Source organism: Onychostoma macrolepis, chromosome 14 (genome assembly GCF_012432095.1).
Source record: "Onychostoma macrolepis isolate SWU-2019 chromosome 14, ASM1243209v1, whole genome shotgun sequence".
Taxonomy (NCBI): Eukaryota; Metazoa; Chordata; class Actinopteri; order Cypriniformes; family Cyprinidae; genus Onychostoma; species Onychostoma macrolepis.
The window spans coordinates 17476002-17499897 of record NC_081168.1 but is presented as its reverse complement, the minus strand read 5'-3'; the positions used below and the strand labels follow the sequence as shown (position 1 = coordinate 17499897).

General features: G+C 37.8%; 1 protein-coding gene across 2 annotated transcripts; it reads right to left on the bottom strand.

Annotated features, from left to right (window-relative positions):
- Positions 1-1781: 1781 nt before the first annotated feature.
- Positions 1782-20213, bottom strand: LOC131553847 (synaptopodin 2-like protein). 2 transcript variants are annotated; one of them, XM_058798777.1, is made up of 4 exons: positions 20103-20213; positions 15380-16582; positions 7346-9282; positions 1782-4690 (listed from the first exon to the last, which is right to left on the bottom strand). In XM_058798777.1, exons 2-4 carry the CDS (start codon positions 15573-15575, stop codon positions 3947-3949), a joined length of 2877 nt encoding a protein of 958 aa, XP_058654760.1. In that variant the 5' UTR covers positions 15576-16582; positions 20103-20213; the 3' UTR covers positions 1782-3946. The 2 variants fall into 2 exon arrangements, 1 of the variants encoding a protein (XP_058654760.1); XR_009274281.1 differs by lacking the exons at positions 1782-4690; positions 15380-16582; positions 20103-20213 and adding an exon at positions 11592-11862 and having other exon boundaries at positions 9145-9282.
- Positions 20214-23896: the final 3683 nt, after the last annotated feature.

Below are 23896 nucleotides of genomic sequence, written 5' to 3'. Positions count from 1 at the left end.
GTTTAGTATACCACCCCTCCCCAAGCTTTTCCCATCCTCCAACAAAGAGACTGTATTTTGCATATGTCATATCTTCTATGTAAATTCATTCAAATGCATGTATTTTTTATTCTTCCTTTTTCCCTTTCCTTTTGAGTTGCCCTTGATTTTCTTTCTGTATTTACTTCATCGTACTTATAGTTCGTTACACTGCTACAAGTGTATACTTGGCAATATTATAAATGCTGACAAACATGCCATTAAATCATGTAAAATATTACATATTACAGACTGCCGAGGGGTTATTTTATTTTGTCACTTCCGGTGGTTGTTGTTATTTATCGTCGCTTATTGCTGTCATTGGAGCTGTTCTTGTATGCAGCATCTATGCAGCACTGATGGTCTTTCTGGTGAATGTGAAGCATGTTACCCTGTTAACATGAGTAAATGTTCTAAACAGGATAAAAACATGCATCTGAGAGCCTATATTATCTCATGGACAATCCATTTTATTTCTCATTTTTATTCTCTATCATGAAAAGGCTGTTTACAAAAGAACAAACTGTTCCTTGACGTCACTAGTGACCATGTTGGCGCTGCTGATTAAATGATACAGAATTAATTATTATTTAATAATTATTCCTTTAATAATAACTTTTTGAGACTTATATTTTTATGAGGTTTGCGTAATTTACATACTAAAATACAGTGTAAAATGTCTGCACACCTGTAGTCGTTACCGACCCCCCCCCTCCAAATTATTTAATATAGTAATAATTAAATTCGATTTGTATATTTAATATTTGACATATTCTTTTGAACTCAAATCCTGAGTCTGCAGCGATGGATACAGTAGGAATGTAACCGGTTTACCATTTTAGTCCAATAGGTGGCGGTATTGACCAGGTATCTGTTCATCTCTTCAAGAAACATTAGGCCCAACTTTTTGATTAAATAATTTTTTTTTACTTAATCCTAGTGTATGAATGCAATTCTGAGACTAGATTAAATGATTTTTAAGACTTTGTCTATTCTCAGTTGTGGGGAAAATAGTAGTAGTTGTAGTTATAATAATAACAACATCCTAAATATTTTGATGTAAAATATTTATCCCATGTCCTATACATACCATATCAGTAAAGGAGCTCAGAATATAAACTACAGCCCTTTCCTATAATTATATTATGTTTATTATAATGTGCATTTTTCTCAAATAGTGAGGAAATCAGTTATATGGATGTCAAGTCAAGTCACCTTTATTTATATAGCGCTTTTAACAATACAGATTGTGTCAAAGCACTTAACAGTATCAAATTGGAGGATAGAGTGTCAATAATGTATAATGATAAGATTAAACACTCAATTTTCAGTTAAAGGCATTTCATTATTGAATTCAGAGATGTCATTGTCTAGCTCAGTTTAGTTTAAATAGTATCTGTGCAATCAAATCGGCGATAATTGCTACAAATGAAGTGTCCCCAACTAAGCACGCCAGAGGCGACAGCGGCAAGGAACCAAAACTCCCTCTGTGACAGAATGGAGAAAAAAACCTTGGGAGAAACCAGGCTCAGTCGGGGGGCCAGTTCTCCTCTGACCAGACGAAAACTGCAGTTCAAAAGTTTATATTTCTATTTTTTAATTTGTTGCAATTTCTAACAATAATAGTATTATGTAGTTAGGTATTTTATTATATTTTTAGTTATTTGTGAAACTGTATGCATTTGTAATTGTAATTAATGGAATTACAGATTGTGCTTTCATCAACAAAAGAATCAAGAAATGAAGACTTTTATCCAAGAAGATGACTTTGTTTGTGTTTATTCACTTAATTTAAAAACTGAACAGAAACCAAAAAGAGATAATATTGAGGCTGGTTATTCAGACATGATATCAAACTTAAAGAAATTGTATATGTGAGTTGAATCATGCGTAGCAACTCCCATAATCCAAATGAAGGATCGCACAAGCACACAGGGGCTGTAAAGCACCCTTGAAAGTGATAACATTATTCTCACCAAAGGTGCCAAGTCACTTTACAGCTGATGTCCCTGTCAATCAAAATTCCCCATATGCAAATACTCAAAAATCTGCTGATGCACCAACACAGAATGATTTTCTCATGTGTGGTGATCCAATATTTGAGCGCAGGATAACATGAGTACACCTGGTATGCATGACCCTTGAGACTTAATCCTTAAATGAGTGTTAGTGATCAGCTCAAACAGATTTCAATATGTAATTTCAGAACTACGACAGACAAACATACGGTATTAAGTAGTGTGAATTACCGTTTACCACACAGTATGCAGTGTGTACTGTCAGAAATAACCAGTCAAGTGTAAATGCATGCTGTAGACAGTCTGACAGTGCCACAGGTGATGTTTACATATATGATAAACCTTACAAGTGCCCCATGAAATATGTTTATTTGTGTGAAATGTATATAAAAAGCAATTATCTCACTTTACTGTACCAACAGAGCACTCAGTCACCCTAAACCCAAAATTACTCAATCCCTTGTATGTGAAATATTGAAATGCTATGTGTGAAGATTAACTTATATATAACCTCAGCAAGAATCCTCTCTTCTCCTGTTCTTGCCCTCTTGGGAAACTGAAATATAATAATAGCAATCTAAGCAAGGTGCATTAATGAACACTGAAATTGAATCATTCCTACATTTTATGTGAAATCACACTGAACAAACCTCCTAATGCTTTATTTTTTCACCTCTCCCGTTGTGCATCAGACCATTTTATTTCCATCATGTATGTCAGCGCTAAACTAATATGGAAACCTTATTGGATTTCAAATCACCAGCAGCTTCCATTTATAGTATACGTAATGTCGAAAATTTCCTACCATTCTCTCTCATACCATAGAAACCTTGCTGTGTCATTCTGTCTTTACATCTAAATCAGCTCACAATCAGCAATAAGCAATCAGTTCCTTCCGAGTTTGATCACATTCCAATACTCTAACACATTGTCAAAACATACTGTACAAAAAAGCAAAAGGGTCAATCCCTTTTATATTTATGTAAAAACAAATGAGGTTAATAACTAATACTGCTTTGAAAAGTCTTGCACATTACTTTTATCTTTGGTAATACACATCTAAGTTCTTTGGTACAACTTTCTGAGTCCATGTAATGCCTTCTTCATTAGATTACAGACCAAGATGTGACTTTACAGGAACAGTTCACTTTAAAAATGAAAATTTAGTCTTCATTTATTCACCCTCATGTTGTTGCAAAATCATATGACCTTGATAAAATCTTCCTTCCTTCCATAGAACACACAAGAAAATGAAAGTGAATAGGAGCAGATGCTGTCAGGCTCCAAAAACAACAATATAGTCACATATTAGTCATATTTCAGAATGTGAATGTTCACTATATTTTGTGTTCCATGAAAGAAATTCAGTCATACTGGTTTGAGTAAACATGTGAGGTGAGTAAATGATGTCAGAACTTTCTTTTTTTTTTCTGTTTTTTTCTGTTCAGCTACGCAACCATTCAAAAATTGGGGTTAGTAAGATTTTTAATGTTTTTGAAAGAAGCTCACTAATCCTGCATTTATCTGATCGAAAATAAATTTTTACATTGAGTCACATGATCATTCAAAATTCATTCTAATATGCAGATGGAACATTTCGTATTATCAGCAATTTTGAAAACAGTTGCGCTGATATATTTTTTTAGGATTCATAAACAGCATTTATTTATTAACAATAAAAAAGCTTTTTTGTCACTTTTGAACATATTAATGCATGCTTACTGAATAAATTTCTTTAAAAAAATTTTACTGACCCAAAATTTTGAACGATAGTGTATTTCTTTAACATGTATAGATTCCATCACACAGTCAACATACTGTACTGTATCCACAATGCTTTACATTCAATATTTAAGGGACACTTTGGTCTACAACGAAATCAGGCTGAAGTATAAATCATCAAGTGCTTCCTACAGATCTTCAGACATGCCTCCCCTCTTCACCTGCAGACCGCCGGCCCAGCCACGGGGGCAGGTGTTGTAGCTGCGCACTCCAGGAGAGCGCAGACCCGAATCCTCAGACTCCACCGAGGCATCCGAGTCGGTCAGCGAGCGGGTGTTGTACAAACGCACCGGAGAGTGGATCATGCGGGTGGGAGAGGGACTGGTAAAGATGGGCGACTGAGCCCCCCGCATTCGTGGCTGAAATGGACTGGCAGGATTGTGTTCATAAGGCACGATCCCTCCGCTCACCGGGGACATGGGCAGACTGTGGCCACCCAGCGCCCCGGGAGACGGACTGTTTTTCCGCTTGGCGGCATTGATGATGTTTTTGGCCAAAATGCGGTGGTTGGCTTTGGTGTCCTGGCTGACGGCTGGAGACTGGCACCTGGTTTCCCAGGGTGGAGACACAGGAGAGGTGGCGGTCGGCTTGAAGATGGTACCTGGAGATGCTGTGGTTGCAATGGGCTTGTGGATAGGGCTTGGGGAAGGGCATGTTGTGACGGTCTTATGGATGGGTCGGTGCGAGGGGGAGATTGGTGTGGGCTTGTAGATTGGGCTGGATGATGGAGAGGTCACTAGAGGGCTGCTGGGGGACCAGACAGCGCTGGAAAGCACCTCAGGGCTGGTGAAGCGTCTAGTGAGGTTGGGTGTCCTGGAGGTTGGGGTGGTGGAGCCGGGGCTATTGATTGGTGCCGGTGTCTCCTCCTTAATCTGATAAAACAAAGATAAGAAAAGATTACTTTTAGAGGTGAGACATTACTTTAATTTAGTGTCTCTATATCACTAAATACACTCACACTCACACACACACACACTGAATAATAAAAGGACTCAACAGTAAGGATTTTTTCAAATTATATTTTAATTATATTTTTATATAATTTAATATAATAAAATATATAATAATATAAATATAATTGTATATTTACATTTTAATTTAAAAGTTCATCATTTAAATGCATAACTTCATAAGTTTATATTATTTAACAATTAGATTTTATTCAATAGAAACATTTTGAACCAAAACTAATTAAAGATAATATTTTTAAATGTTGTATCATTTTAAAATATTTTAACATTAACATTAAAAATATGTTAACTTATTTTTTATTGGATCTTTTGTCTAACACTATTGTATTACAGCAGAAATTGAATTTGTCCCATATTTAAAGTTTGCATCATCGATTCTATCAGTTTATTACTGTGAAGCTGCATTGAAACAATCTGTATTATATAGAGCGGTACATAAATAAAGCTGACATTACATTTTTCACATATCTAAATTAAAATGACCACCTTTCGAGATTATTTACAAACATTTGCTAGGTGGATATATAATAGACATTATGATAGAGGAAATGAACTTTCACTGGGCAGATAATGCTGGACATCATGTTAGATCATTTTATTTAGCTGACAAGGTTAAAAAGCTGATGAGCATAATTTGCAACTAAATGTCACAGCAAAACAAGGCATAAAATTTGTGAGACATAAAAATATGCAATATCAAATATATATATGGCGTTGATCCAATAGTACATGTGGCAGTTCAGTCAACTAGACCAAAAACTAGGCCAGCACACCTTCCTTACTGTTGAGCCCTGCATAACATGTCATGATTTATTTCAATGTTTGTTATAAATGTAGATAGTGAGGAATGTTAGTATACGAGAACAAAGATATCATCACACTCAAGGTACAACAGCTGCAGAACAATCCTGGATCCAAAGGTTCAATAACTATTCAAAAACCCAGGTTTTCCAAGTTCATGCCAGGTACTGTGCACACGTTCCGTAAGATTAGCCTTTAAACACGCCATTGAAACATCTAAAACACCTCCTGCAGCACTGCATGCAACTTCAGATGTGGTTATCGATATCAGGCCTTCTCATGCACCCTGTGATTACATTAAGCTGTTTATTCTTGTCCAATGTCTGAGTAGTTTCCCAGCACACCACGACACCATGCCATCTTCAGATCGCTTGCATACATGCTGCCAAGACCACTAACCTTTACTGAGATATGCATTTGCACTGCTGAGGCTGCTGGGTATGTTTTCACCTCCAGCAAATGTGTTTTTCCAAGCGTGAGGGAGGCCAAAGGTCAGGCTGTTAGCCTAAAGCTCAAGCCCACAGGGGCCAGTTTCGGCTCAGATGTGCATTTTCAGGGGGCAGGCTAGGAATGTGTGGGGCACATACATATTCAGTCAGCATTAAAAAAAGTTTCTAATTTCATTTTGGGTCAGAGCACCACGCAGCGGGCGGCTCTGATACGCATATCTTTGTTTTGTTGGTACAAGTGTATAGATAAAAATGACTCTGTGGGAAAGCCGCCCTGGGATTCTTATCACGGGATAGATATTACCGAAAACTGAAACAACTGATTAGAGAGGATGCTGAAAAAAAGAAGAAGACATCCACACAGGAAAATCAGCAGATTAGTCAACAGAAGAGTATGAAAACAAGAGACAGAAAAGAAACTGAGTGTTTCATTGGTTTAATGAAACAGTGTAGACAAAACCATTTGAAAGAGAAGAGGATAGAATGAAACAATTTGTTTGAAAACAACCAGCATAAAAATACTGTAGGTACTACATGCTGCATGTAGTGATAAAATTAAATTAAACTCAATTATGGCTTTGTTTAATCAGAGGCCTGCAGTGGAACATACAGTAGTGTATGCACACTACATTAAGTATATACTGTTGCGCAGCATGCAAGCAGTAAACTAGGACTATAAATCAAAGAGAAGCACACAGAACTAATTAAGAAAAGGAACAGTACGGGTGCCATGTCATGAAGAGGGTCTCATATCGTCCTACTCATATTAAATTGTATTTCGTAGATCATAAAAGGCAAGACACCATCTGCTAAACTGCTTATGAGTTTGTACCAACTCCAACCTGAAAACTTGGAGGCAAGCATTGGAAAATGACACACTGGTTTTGTACCTAAAATATATCTGGCATGTGCACAAAACTGAATAAACTAGTTCTAAAACACAAAGCTGCACTAAATTACAATGTTTTGATTAAAAAAATATGTAAGGTTCAATTTATGGCCATCTGGTGGCCAGTTTATGAATTACAATTAAAGTCAGTTTAAAGGTAAATGTAGGACCTGACATTTATTGCCTCCACATGCAATAATAAACAAGAAACAACAAAAACAAATCTGAGTGCTAGATTTCAAGTTTCTTGTAGGCCAATTTTTTGTACCTTACTGCTCTCTTGTTACGTCTAAGTGCACAGTCAGTTCAATATGTGTCCTTTTTACTTTTCTTCCATTAAACTTTGGTCTGAAGAGTACATAAAGCAAAGAAGAGCAGAAATGGAAAGGTTTAAAAGAATGAAGAGGGTTTCCACACCTGTGGGCTGATACCAGCTTTTTTGGTGGAGAACGTGGGACGTGGTGCTTGGATGCCAGAGCGAGGTGAAGCCACACGTTCTGGAGCTAAAGACGACACTGGGGAACTGACACTGCCTGCTGTGATGGGACTGAGAGGCGTCATAGGAGGCGAAAAGCAATGGGCTGACCGATAGGCGGCAGATGGGCTGTACGGCGATGGCAGTGGGCTTGTTGGAAGGGATGATTGTCTGGAGTAGGAGTGAGCTGTCACGACATGTTTAGGAGCTGGGGCGGCTCTGGGAAGAGTGCTGTAGGGATCTTTTGTTGGGTTGAAGATGAAGAGGGATGAGTTGAGCTGGTATGGCTGATGTTTGGATAGCTCCATCTCGATTTTTGTGCAGCCGTTCTCCAAGGGTATTTCTGGAGGTGGAGCTGGAGCAGGTGCTGGCGCTTTGGTAGAGACAGTGTTTTTCTGAATGGCCTGCTGAGTTTGAAGTGTCTTTGAAATTTGTGCACTTATATTGGAGGAGTTTACTATGGCCTTCACTCGACCGGGCATGTTGGATGGATATACCCACGAAGGAGGCAAGGACATGGTAGGAGAGGGTGATCTCGGGTCCTTGCTGTCATGGACGTACCTTTCCATCCTCGACTGACGTTTGGCAAACAGTTCAGCTCCTTTTCCTGAAGCATCGGTCAGGGCCTGCTCAGGCTTGTGCTCTGTCCTGGCACGCGTTCTGGAGCTTTTCAAACTCGAGGCCCACTCTGGCATCCCAGCTTCCTCGTGAACGTCCTCTTCCTTGGCCAGGAAGTTTGAGGCTTCGGCCCCGAGAGCCAGCAGCTCCTCCTCCTGCCCTGCGTCTGGCTGGGGTTTTTTCTTCTTTTCATCTGCACACTGCACCAAGGACAGGAGTTCGGGATTCGGAGCCACTTTTGGTTTCTCCTGAAACGTGAACATCGACTTGCGGGTTGCTCGGCGAGCCCGGCCCTCGTCGAGGATGCCTGTTTTGATGGGAGATACAGATCTCTTCTCACTCAAGAGGTCAGGGACAAATGTAGGCCTGGGGGCATATGAGCGGATGTAGTAAGGAGAAGGCTGAGGTGAGGGAGCATGGCTTGTGTTAGGTGGAGGAGGGCTGGAATAGCTGGGGAGAGGAGGAGTCGGATATGAAGGTGGAGGCGGTGGTGGAGAGAAAACAGGTCTTGGGTGCATTGGGTAATTTGAAGGTTCAAAGTGTGTTTTAGAGTCATGGGCTGGAGGGATGTCCATGACTGGACTCGTAGCTTCAGAGGATCCTACTGTTGTTGGGGAGAAAAATGGGCAAGCTGTTCTGTTTTTGATGGTGGGCTGTTTAGTCACCATCTTATCTGCTTTTCCATTGGATTGCACACTGTATCCATTTGGGGTTTCTTTATTGTGTGCTCCACTGGCTTCAGCTTCATCTTCACCAGTTCTGTCCATAACAGCAGGGTTACTGTCACTTCTAAGAGTAACCTCATCCTTCACATGCTCTGTGAGGTCTTCTGAAAGCTCCTCAACCTTCTCACTGACTGGGAGAAAGTGTCTATCTTGGCTGCTTTCTTCTGCTACATCCTCCCGTGTAACCTCACTGGCATCTTCCATGTCACTCCCAGTACTGTGGATTCTGCCGGCCGACCACGTGAGACCTGTCTTGAGGTTCCTGTGATTCAACTCTTTGTCCTGGTCCTCAGTAGAGTGCCGTTTGTCCCATGTCCGTGGACTTTGAAAAGATGAATCAATTACATTCTTAGATGCCTCCACTCCCCCTCCTCCAACGCTTACAAATGTGAAAGCGTTCACCCTCTGTCTGCGCCGGTTGAAAAGTTGGACGCCTTTAGAGTTGGAATTGGCCTGGAGCTGAGCAGCAATGATTTGACTCTTGGTCCGTGCCTCCTTCAGCTCCTTCTCCGACAAACTGGCACTTCTGCTGAGGTCTGTAATGGTAGAAAAACACAACAATGAAATCAAGAGAAAATTTTAATTATATAACACATTCACAGCTACGCCATTTGCAGTGCTTTTACGAAGAAAAGTATTGCTCAACCAAGCTTATAAATGTAAAATTTAGCACAACCCACCAAGTATTCACAAGTCTTAGGAGAGAAGTGTTATTTTAAATGCACTTAATTGTTTCAGCCTAACAAACAAAGGGTGTTGCATATAATATCACAGGCTTTTTTATTATAGAGAGTAATTAAACAGGTTTTGGCAAATATTAGCCTGCTTTATATTTTATTTCATGATCTCACCATCGCTGTCACGATCATTTGGTTGCTATATTATAGTATTATATGTCTTTCAAGTAATTCTAGCTTCCATGAGTCACCCAGTTAAAAAGATGAATCAAATTATTTTGTCGTCTTTTTTGCAGACAGACTTATAAAAGAAATGCTGACACATTAAGTTCAAGGATTTGTGGTCAAAATTATTCTTTTCACAGTTTGATGTGATTCACGGAGCCTGCAGGCAAACTTTTGTAGACCGTATAATGCTTTCACACATTTATAGTTCTAAGTACCTCCTGTAAATAAATTGTAATGCTGATATTTGCAGTTCTACCCATAGTTTGGCAAAGATGGATGTTAAAACAGTCATCTATTTGTTGAAAATGGCAAAGGTTTATTTACTGGGCTAAAAATCCCCATTCCAAGCTGCAGAAAGTATTTCCTTCACCATGGGCTCTAGTCCCTCCCTTAGCATTCCTCAACTGCCGAAAAAATTCCCTGCTTAAGACTGCAGCATGCCTTGAGAAATCTCTCTAAGGCACAGGAGCCATCGGTCTATATGCTGACATCCCAACAGGTTCATGCCTTTCCATCATCAACTTACAAGACAAAGTCTACACTTAAATGCTTGAACTTTGACCTACAGTGATATACTGTGGCATCAGCAAGTTTCAGTAAATAAAACAAGTGTGCTTGAAGATCCTGCCTACAAACGAATGTGTGCCTCAGGAAAGGAACAGAACTTTTAAAACACAAACCCTCAACATCTTATCCCAGAACATTACATCCTGAGGAACAGACTGTTAACAATTACATCACTGGCTGTACGGCTTGACTCAATATAAGTGTGGTTAACCTGTTCAACATAAACACAATCTGTTTCCCTAATAGACCTTTGAATAATTAACCACTTTAGGTTTCCCTGAGGTAGTTCTTAGCTTTTATCCTCAACCCCAGACTTGGCAGCAAACCTGAAAACTATTTTGTGAGTGTTTTTTCTCTATCCAAGCAGGTAGGTCTTTGTCTTGCCAGAGCCACAATGGGAGTTAAAAAGTTAGTAAAAAAAAAAGCAAGAGTTCTAAATCTATCCCATTTGTTTTATGTGCAAGTTTGCCAGACTCAAAGGAGCTTTTATATCACATGGCATAAAATTATAATAGAGCATGAATAATGTCCATCTGCCTTTCATTCCACCAGCAAAAACACCTTTTTATTTAGTCAGGCCAAGCAACACAACGTCTAGCACTGGGATAAAAAGCTCTCCCTTGTCCTTCTTTACAGGTATTCATCTTTATGTGTTTTAAAAGATTTTCTTTTTAAAAACTGGAGCAAGATCCGACAGTTAGCCATGAACATACATGCAGTTTTCTCATTAAAAAATAAAATAAAATAATAAACACTGTAAAATTACTTGATGCCGTTTTAATTTGTTCCTTATTCTTATAAATATCCCTGTCATATCAGAGCCAGACCAGAATAGTTAATTTAATACAGTTATGACTGCTTTCTACTTTTTAAATAAATAAATACACTATAAAATGTGGTAATGCGTAAAAAATGACCTAGGTTGATTAGGTAACTAATTAACTCATTTTTCAAGAATGAAACCGCGTTTTACCACATGAAGCACATTTTACGTTATATATATATATATATATATATTATTATTATTATTACAGTGTACAATCAAAAATAACTTTAAAAACGGTATGTCTGAGATCCACAAAGAGCAATTTGTCACTTTAATTTAAAAACAATGTTGTTCTTTTCAGTCATAAACTTGCTGTCTATCGTCTGTCTATGCCTAAAACAGCATGCATTCACTGCAAAATATTGCTCTCTTCTCGCTTTAAAGAAGATCCATCACATTATATAATTTAAACGATCTATGTCATCAAACCTCAGAACTTAAACATGACTTCAGCACATGCCTTTCACAGATCTAAGCGGTTTTTTTACGCAAATACCGTTTTTTCCAGAAGTTCCAGAAGCACCGGGTCAAACTAAACTTCTCTTACCTTAATTAACTCTGAATACAGTCTCTTTTGTTGCTGCTTCGCGAGCTTTTCTAATTTAACTTCATGTGTTTCCTCCACTCCCCTTTAGAAGCGAGAGCCTGGATCGGATTTCGTGTCGTTGGGAATGATGATCTCTTCGAGCATGAGGCGGGCAGGCTGGGGCACTGGACGAGGTTTGCGCTTCACTTTTGCTTTTTTTAAAGGATGGCTATGCTGTGTGACGTTCCTGGCAGACTTTGCTTCCTCTGTTTTTTAGTTTGGTAGACTCCAAATTGGATACAGAATAGACCTGGGAAGCGGGGCTAGTTGTCACGCGGGGAGGTTGTCACAAGAGCTATTAGTCAGAAACTATGAGGGTTTTAAGCCAAAAGTCCAATTAGACACATAGCAGTGGTTTTGCAGTAACTCTCTTAACTATATATATATATATATATATATATATATATATATATATATATTATATTATATTATATATCACCCACATTTTGTTCTAAACCCTTATGACCTCAAACCCCATTTCTTTCTTATATGAAACACTAAAAAAAGTAGAAGCAGAGTGACAGCCTCAGTCACCATTCACTTTCATTTAATGGGAAAAGTATGCAATGAAAGAGAATGGTGACTGAGGCTGTCAGTTCTTGACTTTCTGCCAAACATCTCCATTTGTGTTCTACAGAAGAAAGAAAAGCATGTGGCTTACAAACTACATGAGCGTGAGCAAATAATGACATTTTCATTTTTCTGTGAATTATCCCTTTGAGTAACCATTGTTTTCATTACCAGAGATGGATGTAGGAACGATTCATATTTATGACTGCTATGGCCTTGGATGTACTTAAATAATCACATACAGAATCTGTAAGTTCGCACATTCTGTTCCACGCCAAATTAAGTGGCCACATTTCATGTGTCGTGTACAGAATCAATGTGTCAGCTCTTTCAGAGGATTGGATGTCAGGGGAGAGAGCCATCCGGCAAACACACTCGCTTGGATGGACACCTGAGCCTCAAGGGTGGAGTTCAGTTTAGATCGCAGAGGTTTGCTTGCTTAGCTCATCCATCATACCTGAATCATAACCCTCATGCGTAATTTATCATTAACAGAAGGGAAACACAGGAACTTCCTCAAACCTAAAAAGTAGTGGTAGGAATTCAGGGAAAGGAATAATGTTCCCATTTCGTTGGCACTGAGCTGCGTATGATATGTGGGCTCTCAGTTCAGACAGATGAGGGAAACTCCCCCACAGCTTGAGGATTTGTGGACCTGGCAGACATTGCAAAGGTCAGATTCTCCTGTCGGATGTTATGGTTCGCCGGGAGGATTGGATAAAATGACAGTTTTCCTCTGGGAAATGTGTGCGAGTATGTGAGGAGTGATGAGATCAGAAAGGTTTAAGAACTTTAAAACCATGAATGTGCAATTACACATCACTGTCCACAAAACCTGTACTGGTAGACTCTTCTTACTCTGCTACCTTATTCTCAAGTAGGACAACATTCACAGAATTGCATCTACAGATCAGTTCTCAAGCTGAGAAATGCCTTGTAATTGACCTGCTATATTATTTTGAAACATACAGTTGTGGCCATAAGTTACTGTACATTTTCAGAAGCTGCAAAATGAAAAATATGGTGATAGAAAAGATAGCAATTTAAGACTCCAAATTGGTTGGTTTATGGACAAATTGCATAAGGTCAGGGGGGTTATGATTTTGGGTAAGTCCAGTTTTCTTCACTGTATATGGCTTCAAATAGACAGGCTGGTTAATACTTTATCTTTGTTTTGTATGAGTTGGATTATAAAAGAAAGTTGAAGAAAATGAATAAGAAGGATCATAAAAGGGATATAAGGAATATTCTGCAAGAGGTATGTAAACATATGACCACAACGACTCTAAATCATAAATAAGTTATGAACTTGGAAATTAATGCATTTATCATTTACAGTGGTAATAAGAAATTTACTACAAATTATAGTATTAGCAAAACAATTAAAAGTGAAAAGGAAATCATTTTCAGAACATCTTAGTATTTTTTGACTAAGCACTCTGCTTTAATGACAGAAGCACTAAAAGTGGATGAACTACACAAAAGTTTGTGTAAAACCTGATGATCATGACCTCCAGCATGATTTGAGAAGATCCAAATTGCAATCTTGTGCTGACTGTTTGTAAAAAAAAAAGAAAAGAAAAAAAAAAGAGTTCATGTTCAATTGACAATTTGATTAATGACCTTAAAACGGTGTAGAATTAAAATGACTGCTTATTATTATTATTATTATTATCCTAAAACATTCTGAGAAAAAACTGCTCTCAGACTTTTGGATCACACTATATCATTTTCCAATTTCATGCTATCAGCATCTGGAGATGCAAGGAAGAGAAGCATAACATTCTGCATCTCATCAAATCATGATGCTGTGTGGCGACATAAATCCCATACAAAGAGAGAGAGAACGAAAAAAAAAGAGAGAAAATGCTGACATTTACTTCAGCGTCTCTTCCTAGGAACGGTATGAAACCAATATAAAGTGACTGAATTAGCTGTTCCATCTCAGCCTTCCCACATCCTCCCCTCTTGCCATTTTACACACTCCAAAGCTGTAACAACATCACAGCAACCTCTTGAATTCTGCAAAAACAGTTTCGGACTGCCTGAAATGGGTCTGAATTCTCATCAGCAGGGTTGTAAAACCCCTCTGTCACACAGTCACTGGTGTGAACCGCCGCCTACTGCACTTGCAGTGGGTGCCTGGTCATCTGCAAACCTTATTATGCATTCTTTCCAGATAACATTACCCACAGCTTGAGCATTATGGTCAGTGGGTATGAACTGAAGAGCTATAACTGTACGGCTCATCTGTGTCTGTGAGGAAACAAATGTGTCACTGAGGGTTTAAGAACTGATGTCTAAGCATTTAGGGGATAGCAGCATGTTACGCCAGTCTTTCTATCTGATGGCTCTTAGGCCTCTGTAGGGCCTGTAAAAGCATTCAACTTTTAAAGAATGAATTTGTCTTGACTCACTAAACTATTTAAATTTATTACATGACTCTACTGAATACTTAACTCTGATTGGTTAATCAAAACATTCTGCAGTCTTTGCAGTATTAAGACACCGTATAATGACACTAAACTGAATAATTAACTATTATCCCAATTTGCAACCATGCAATTTCCTACATAGTTTTCCTAGTTTCATGCCTGTCATTGCACCTTATCATCTCTGGTTTTAATCATATGATAGGTATTCCCAAACTTTTGTTGTCAGTTGAACCCGTTGGCCTAAAACATTTACTTTAAGTCCTACTGAGATTTTAAGCAAATATTTTAATAATTTAACAATACTTTTGCATGCTTTCTCACAATTCTCTGATATTGGTTTATGGTCATATGACATCCAGGTAAACTAATAAAATTGCATGTTTCTTAGTGTTTTATTTTAATTGCTTTAGTGTCATTTTTATTAGTTTGTTTTAATTATACATAATACTTTTAAAAACCTTACATTTTAACTGTTAAATTATGAATTCTGTGGAATACTTGATTCTGATTGGTTAATTGCAACATTCTGCAGTATATTTTTCATCAAACCCCTGATTTAATAAAAAAAAAAAATAAACTCAGTGTTTGCATTCATTTATTTAGTAAACAGTCATGTCAGGGTGCCGATCTGTTTTTTTGTACATTATTCCTTACATATTATGCGCCCAAGGGATAAAGTATACTGTAATATATCACGTTCTTCAGATTCAGTGCTATAAACGAAATATGGAAGAAAATATTTACTTGTTTTCCGCTCCATCTGGCAAGACGTCAAGCCTGGCTTTGCTTTGACCCCGCAGTTGTCATCTTTCTCCAAAATGTTAGTACTGTGCCTCTCCAGGGACGTGTTTGCTCCAGTCTTGTTGAGGGTGGAAGATGTTATAGTGGTAGGCCCACCCCAGCTGTCCCCTCTTCTAGCAGGCTCATGTTTGCACTCCATCCCAGCCCGCTTCACTCCGTCCTTGCCTAAGAGACTCTCTTCTTTTGCTGAGCCCCCTTTTAGCCGGCACGCTTGCCTGGGTGTGATAAAAGCTTTCTTTTTCTCAGCTGGGGCGTACGTATAGCTTGTAAGAGGTGGTTTCGGGATCCGGATTGTTTTATGCTTCCCAACTTGTGAAGAAACAAGGATCAAAAGCAGGATCAAAGTCAAACTAAAGCTCTACATTTTGCTGGACGTTTTCTTCACTGTAATCCTTCGGAGTAGACGCGCTACCGCCCAGAGATGAGCTGAGAAATGTACTTTTGCTTTCAATCCACACAATATTATTCAAACTCTAACAAGACCTCCCTGGAGGTACTTCTCAATGCACCCTGGATCAGTTCCCATGGAAAAGTGCCAAGTAAATTTCACAAGTGGGATATGCTCTTTTGCAAATGCGGCAAAGGCTGGAAGACTATCATCTGTTCTATTTGCGGCTGTTTTCGATCTTATATCCAGATATTTGTCTTTCTTTTTGAGTTTATCGCAATCTCCCAGAGACAGACTGTTTCTTTAAAGGCACGCGTAGCCCTTGCTCTCAAACTGTTTCAACAATGTCAAGATGAAGGGCAGTGCTTGGTGCTTTCCTGTCGTTTCATTAGCACATGAAAAAACACATTCAGCCAAAAGGTCGTCCAAACGTTCTGACTGAAGCTATTGTAGCTGCTAAACTTTCAATCAGAGCTTTATTGTGTTCAGTCCATATGTTTGGATTTTAAACAGATGGATTCTGGCTGGTTTAAGCCAAGTGATGTGATCTCTAACCCTCCATCAAGATCAGACATATAGTTTATTTGCTTGTTTCAGATCTGGTCCAGAGAGGCTCCTCGGGCAAGTATATGGTATATCCAGACAGGGCTTAATGTCTTAACCTCTAGTTGTGTAGCTGAAATGAAAGGCCACTGGATGAACTTCCACTGCTGCCAGGGTACAGCACAGTCAGTGATTTTCCTCTCAACTGCCACTTCCTGAAACATACAAGAAGCAGACTTTCAGTCAACAAATACTATGCTAATGCATTCATAAAAATAATTAAGAATATTAAATATCTCAACATTTTGAATCTGAAATAGATGAGGTGAGAAACCTCATGAAGGAAATATTCCTCTGTTTTTTATTATACTGTATGAAGGAGGGGTATTTCCTCTGGCACTGTGCACTTGATATCATTTGTGAGAATGACACCCCACCCATTGTCAAATCAGTGGGAGGAATGAACTGCATTTCCTACATGTGAAGTTAAAACAATGCATATCTCATTTTCCTCCTGACTAATATCAAGGAGACAGGATAATGAAAGGAATAGGAGTTGCCCAATTAGGATTTTTTATTTTATAAAAAGAACTGTAAAGGAAGGAAGGTCAAAATTTTTCGAAGCTGGAACATGTGAAATCTGTGCAGAAAGACTCACAGATTTTATAATTTTTTAATTTATTGTAGCACTCTAGGCTGTTACTAACGCCATTTAATACTTTTAACCATGTTTAAATCCATTTTTGCATTTATTTCCTCAAAACCACTGCCAAAAGTCCACAGATTCCACTTGGACCACCTAAAAACCCATGGAACCCTATAAATTACTGACTAAACTGTGCTAAGTATAAGAATCACCTCTAAAGCTTAAACAAAAAATTTTTTTGGTGAACCATCCCTTTTAAAAAGTCATGATTTTTTAAAGATTTAAGGGAGTTATATAGTGGAGTCACTATATAAATCATAAATATCTGTTGGTTTAATAAATTAAGGAATTTTCTGTATTAGGAAAGGCTTTGACTGTTTCAGTTGCATGTTGAAACAGGACAGTGTGTTAACTGGCAATTGTACAAATAGCACAGTCTAGTCTCAATAGCCCTGAATCACCCTGTCAGTTGAGTGCCGTCTCTCTCACATCCTGTAGTCTACACAAGGCCTTGGGTCACATGAGGTAATAAGACCCCATTAGTCTCCATCACCCCCTTTCAAACACTGTTTTAACTAATAACACCTATGACAAATGAGCGGTCTGTTTCACTCTTCCAGTGATTAGCTCGACCCCTGTGCGTTTATGTTTGGGAGTTTACGTCCCGCCCACTCCAACAGTTGACTCAAAGTGGCCACAAAAACGACACCCACTGTTCATGCCCTCCATGCCATCCTCCACAAATAAAGACAATCAACTCAACAAAACAAACACTCTCGCCCACAAAAGCCTCTCACAAGCTCTCTGCCTTTCACTGCTTTGAACGAAACATAAAGAGCAGTTGCTTTGTTTTGTAATGCTTTTGAATAATGTGACCTCTGACGATGCTCTGACATTTTTTTTTTTTTTACACGGGCAGATAATTATAAAATAAATATTGAAATATTTCATACTAGCCACACACACACACACACACACACACATATATATATATATATATATATATATATATAATATAGTTTAAAAATATTGAAATATTTAATACATATATGTATAAAATTGTATTAATATTTCACAATATTACTGTTCTTACTGTATTTATGATCAAATTAATGCTGCCTTGGTGAGAACAAGACCTCTTTCAAAAATAATATGGAATTTTTTCAACAAGATCTGTTGGCTTTTGTTCCTCATACTTTTGTCAAAGTGGCCTAATGTAAAGAATATTCCATTTAATTCCTTGTATTAAGCATGTCCCATCTTACTGTACATCAGGGAAGCTCAGACTATCAACTCATAAAATTCTGTTTAATTGCATTCTAGAATGTTGCGGTTCCTCATAAAGTTACCAGCTAATTAGCAATCAACTAAATCTTTTACTCGCCAAAACATCTTGAAGGCTGAAAGCTGGTTGGAAGAAGGTTGAAAGCATTTCAGGGCAAATCTTATGTAAAAAATCAGTATAATGATAAATCTTTAAGTGTCTTAAAGTGTCGGAGTATGCTTATCTTATCTGATTTCACTTTCCATGTATTTACATTACAACATTAACATACCAGCCTAACTGCACGGCTCGCTCACATATCTCTAACGATTTGCCATCATTTGATTTATGAGTCATTCCAATCCAGTGAGGGCATACTCATACACCAATCTAATGAGCCGTATTGAGCTCTACCCATCACATTCCACACGTTATCAGTCCCGAGGCACCGGATGCAGGTACTGGAGATAGTATTTGTGTGTGTTTTAGGCTGTATCCGTTACAGTGCATAATATGAGCAGTAATAGTGTATGTAACGGTGTCTGACACAGGGTTTGATAGACCTCCGGGGCCCGACAGGTCTCTCTAATCTCCCAGATCCATTACAGCTCTCCAGGGCCAGATCCTTCAACCGTACGCCACGGCACAATGCAGAGACCTGCTCTTCAACTCGGCTTCTTTCGCACAAAGGCCTTTTGAAGCACCTGTAAGTGGCCTGAAAAATAATTTGGGGGTTGCACTCTACATTTGGCATTCTTTGAGAATAATTCTCAGCAGATAACCAGCATGCCTTGACTTGCACAGGTTGTTGACAGACAGCAAAAACACCATTAGTTATAAACTTCAATGAGGCTCAGAGACATGCTTGCTTGCTTTATAAGGGTACTAAGTATATAGTGGGGACATATATAAATTATACAGGAAAACAACTGAAATCATAGATGTGCAAGGTCTCTGTTCTGGGTTGTGTGTTCAATAGCAAGCTGAATAATTACACAACTGTCTTTTTAAGAGCACAATTTGAATTTGTCTAATATTTGAAGTTAACTGATTCTGTTATTTTATGATATCTGTATTGTATATAACACTATATAAACATGACTTAAAGGCTGCAGAGAATCACTTAGAAGAATAATAAAATAACAAAACCAGGTGCTTTGGAATAAAGTGTAAACACTGTAACTGTTTTAATTTCATTTTAAATGGCTCATTAATGAGCCATAAACACATAAAAAAAGAAAAACTAGCCTATTTGGACTCTGACAAAGCAATAAATCCAATACTAAACTTATCTAGCAGATCCAAATAGTAGATAAAACTTTAGTACCATTCAGAAGCTGCGACTTAATAAGTCTTGCAAATTATGCCACTCTATAAAAGTTCAGATCAGATAAAGGTCAGTGACAGATGCTCAGCATGACATCTCTACTAAACAGAACCCCTGCCTAATGTATAAGTCATTACTGTCGCTAAGAAACTCCAGCACCGGATATTCGTTCTACAGTTACTGCACGCTGCTCAAATTTATCATCATAAGAACCACACGCAGGCAGGACAAAGAAGAGCCAAATAGGGAACACATGAAGTTCACTGCCAGTGAGATTATTCCTCCACGGGAGGAGAATGAAGTTAACATCCTCAATTATTCAACCCAAATATTTAGAAAGATCAACTTCAGAAACATTCCTCCCGGTTGCAGCTGGCTACCTCACACAGTAGGTCCTTCAAGGATGCAGTTTGCGATTCAACAGGTGATAAAGCTGTTTGTTGATAACACAATGCCAAGAGAAACTCAATGAAAGTCTGGAGCTGATGGTAGACTCACCTGTACTCCCAAGTGCTTCGGTGTGTATGTGATGGCTAGTTTGTACAGCCCCTTTTCAGGTCCTCCTTGCGTTCACCTCCCCCTCTGTCTCACATGGAGTTACGCTCTCGTTCTCGCTCTCTCTTTCTCTCTCGCAGACCGAAAGAAGGGAAAAGGGGGTGTGGACGAGCAGGAGTTGGAACACAGAGAGTTCTTTGTCTGCCTTCTTCATATGGTTTCCTTCAAGCATGCATACTGAACACATTATACCATTATATATTTTCATATTTAAAATAGGGGTGTTTGAGGATCAGTGTGCACTTTGCTCTTTGTCCCTCTCAAATTTTTACACCGGACAGGGGAATAGAACAAACGCAGCATATGCATGCACTAAAACTGCCAATATGCGCTTGTTTCTGATTGCTAGGAGTTATAAAATGTAACCAGTGTCGAGTGTTTTCTCTAGAGAAGAATAAAGTGTAACACAAAAGGGCCTTGCAGATAGGTTTCACAGACGTGGAGAGCACCCGCAATGATTCTTGAGCTGCGTGTTGAAGCAACATAAGACACTTAAAGTCTCAATGGGATGGGATCTAAAGCCCACTGATCTCCCGACAGAGATGTCTGTCTGAGAACAGACATGCGAGATGGAAAACAAGGTATCTGTGGCAGGACAAATACTATTGTTAGATTACAGACTTCAGAGCATCTTTAATAGTTATTTTAGTGAAAACGATCTTTATGATATCTTAGTGTTGTATGCAACTGTGTAAACTAAGCTCTGATCTGTATCATCTGTAAGTGCTTTCTCACAGTTGACAAATCGTTCTTGACTGAAACATTGAGCTCCTTTGTAAACCCATCAAATATTTGCTTCTGTTTTGAAATGTCATACCTGGGTGATATTTGAGGCCGTCAGCCATATTCAGACCACCGTCTCGGTCGTATCCAGAGTAAAGGCGCTCGTCAGCAAAAACTGGGTCAGAGCTATGACGAGAAGTATCAAAAAACAAGTTCATGGTTATTTCACTTGTTAACTTATGCAATTATATAATAATAATCAATAAATTCATAATTTTATCATAATTATTTAAAACTATTTAAATGGTTAAAATCAGTTAAATGAATTATGCAGCCTGACCCATATGCAAATTCCCCAGGGGAAAAGATTGGAATCTCAAGGCATGTCTTTCAAAGTTTCAAAAATGAAACAAACAGACATGGATGATGCACAACATACATACATAAAACTTTTCTCTTTTCTCAGCAATGAAACAAAACCCAAACTGAAAAACATGTATATACATACAGTATATACATATATATATATATATATATAAAATGCAAAAAAATTAAACATAATGAAACAAACCCAAACTGAAAAACAGACATATAAATATGTCTGCTCAAAAGTTTGGGATCAGTAAGATTTTTTATGTTTTTTAAAGAAGTTTCTTCTGCTCATCGAGGCTGTATCTATTTGATCAAAAATACTGAAAAAAATTTATTTTGTGAAATATTGCAAATTAAAATAACAATTTTCTATTTTAATATACTTTAAAATCTAATTTATTTCTGTGATCAAAGCTGAATTTTCAGCATCATTACTCCAGTCTTCAGTGTCACATGATCCTTCAGAAATCATTCTAATATGCTGATTTATAATCAAAGTTGGAAACCGTTGTGCTGCTTCATATTTTTTTTTAGGATTCTCTGATTAATAAAAAATTAAAAAGAACAGCATTTATTTAAAAAATAAATTTTGTGTTACAATATACAATGCTATTCAAAAGTTTGGGGTCAGTACAGTTTTTTCTTTCTTTTTTTTTTTTTAAGAAATTAATACTTTTATTTAGGAGGGATGTGTTAAATGAATAAAAAGTCATAGTAAAGACTTATATTGTTAGAAAATATTTCTATTTTGAACAAATGCTGCTCTTTATAACTTTGTATTCATCAAAGAATCAAAGAAAAAGTATCATATGTTCCAAAAAACAATATGAAGCAGCACAACAGTTTCAACACTCATAATAAATCAGCATATTAGAATGATTTCTGAAGGATCATGTGACACTGAAGACTGAAAATTCAGCGCTGTGTCACAGAAATAAATTCTATTTTAAAGTATATTAAAATAGGAAACCAATATAAGCAATTGCAATAAGATTTCACAATATTACTGTTTTTCTGTATTTTTGATCTAATAAATACAGCCTTGATGAGCAGAAGAGACTCCTTTAAAAACATTAAAAATCTTACTGATCCCAAACTTTTGAGCGGCAGTGTGTGTGTGTAAATATATATATATATATATATATATATATATATAAATGCAAAATAATGTCAAATTAAAAATGGAAAAATAGAAAAATACAATGATTGTAATTAATTTTTATACATTTAGCTCAAAGGCTAACATGTGCAGTTGAGAAATCTTTGACTAGTTGACCTTTGAAGTGAACCTTTAACCTGTGCTGTATATAGGAGGGAAACTAATAATTTAGTCTGTGTGCTACCTTGTTTAACTAGTTTGTGATATGCAATATCTCTAACATCACAGTACATTAAAATAGTTTGCCAGTGATTTTCAAAATATGCATCTGTTTATGCAAAAACAGAGGTGCACACCAGCATAAATGCCAACTCCCCAGTGTAAAGCAGGCCATTTCTCTTCTTTCTTTGACTCCTTAATTCTATCCCTCCCGCCTCTGCAAACATATTTGTTTTTTCCCCAACGCCCACTTTACAGCTGGTCAGCTTGTCATTGCGTTTCTTCTTTCACCAGTCTAGCGTGACTTTCTCAAAGGGCAGCTGTGTCTGCATACGTCTAGAAGTGTGTGTGCATGTCTCACTGTAGCATCTGTATCCATGTGTGGCTGAACAGACCAGAGAAGGAAATGTTAGAACACATTCCATCAAATCTGGGCTTTTCTTCTGAAGTGTGTGTGGAATTTCCTAAGTGTTCTGGTTTACATTCTCCTCTTTTGAGTCTGTCTGTTACTGAGAGAAGGCCATAGCAGAGCAGTCATTTGACTGGAGTAATACATAACCTGTAAGTGAACCTCTCCGTCTCCCTCTTCCTGGAGACCACCAAAACCCTGTTGAGAGATGAAATTTAATCCAACTGAGTTTTAAAAATGTTTGATTACGTTCCACCGGCAATTGCAAAAGCTCCATGGGTGTCCAGGACTTCAAGGAGGTCAATGACAACAATGTTATCCAGATATCCTAGACTCACATAGCCAGACTACGTGACTAAACAGCTAAAGTTCTAGTCCACATTCCAGGTTACGGCCAAAACTGCCAATTTAAACAGGAAGAGACCATCTGACCGGCATGTAAAGTGACAACCTTCATATTTCAGTGGGGTTTTTTGTGGGGGATATATTTAGGAGTTGATTCTGATATCTTAAACAGATTATACCACAAAACAAAAAAAAAAACACAGCATTGATTTCACAGACAAAATGGAATATACTTTTTTGTTTGCATGTATCTAGTCAACTCAATTGCCTGAACAAAACTCAAAATAAATATTCCATACACTCTACAGTATATTTCAAAGATTTGATGGCACTAACTTGGCAAAACATTCGGAAATATGGTGATTTCTCATCCTCAAATCCCCCCCAAAAAAAAAAAAAATACACGATGCGAAAAGTCAGATTACAGGTTACCTCATCAGGAAATGCTTTCCAGTGTGCAGTAATAATCAGACAATCATCAAACAGACTCTTGCCACTTCTAGGGTGTGACATCTGAAGCCCATCCAGACCCTGAAATGAAATAAAATAATATAAAAGAAAATAAACATT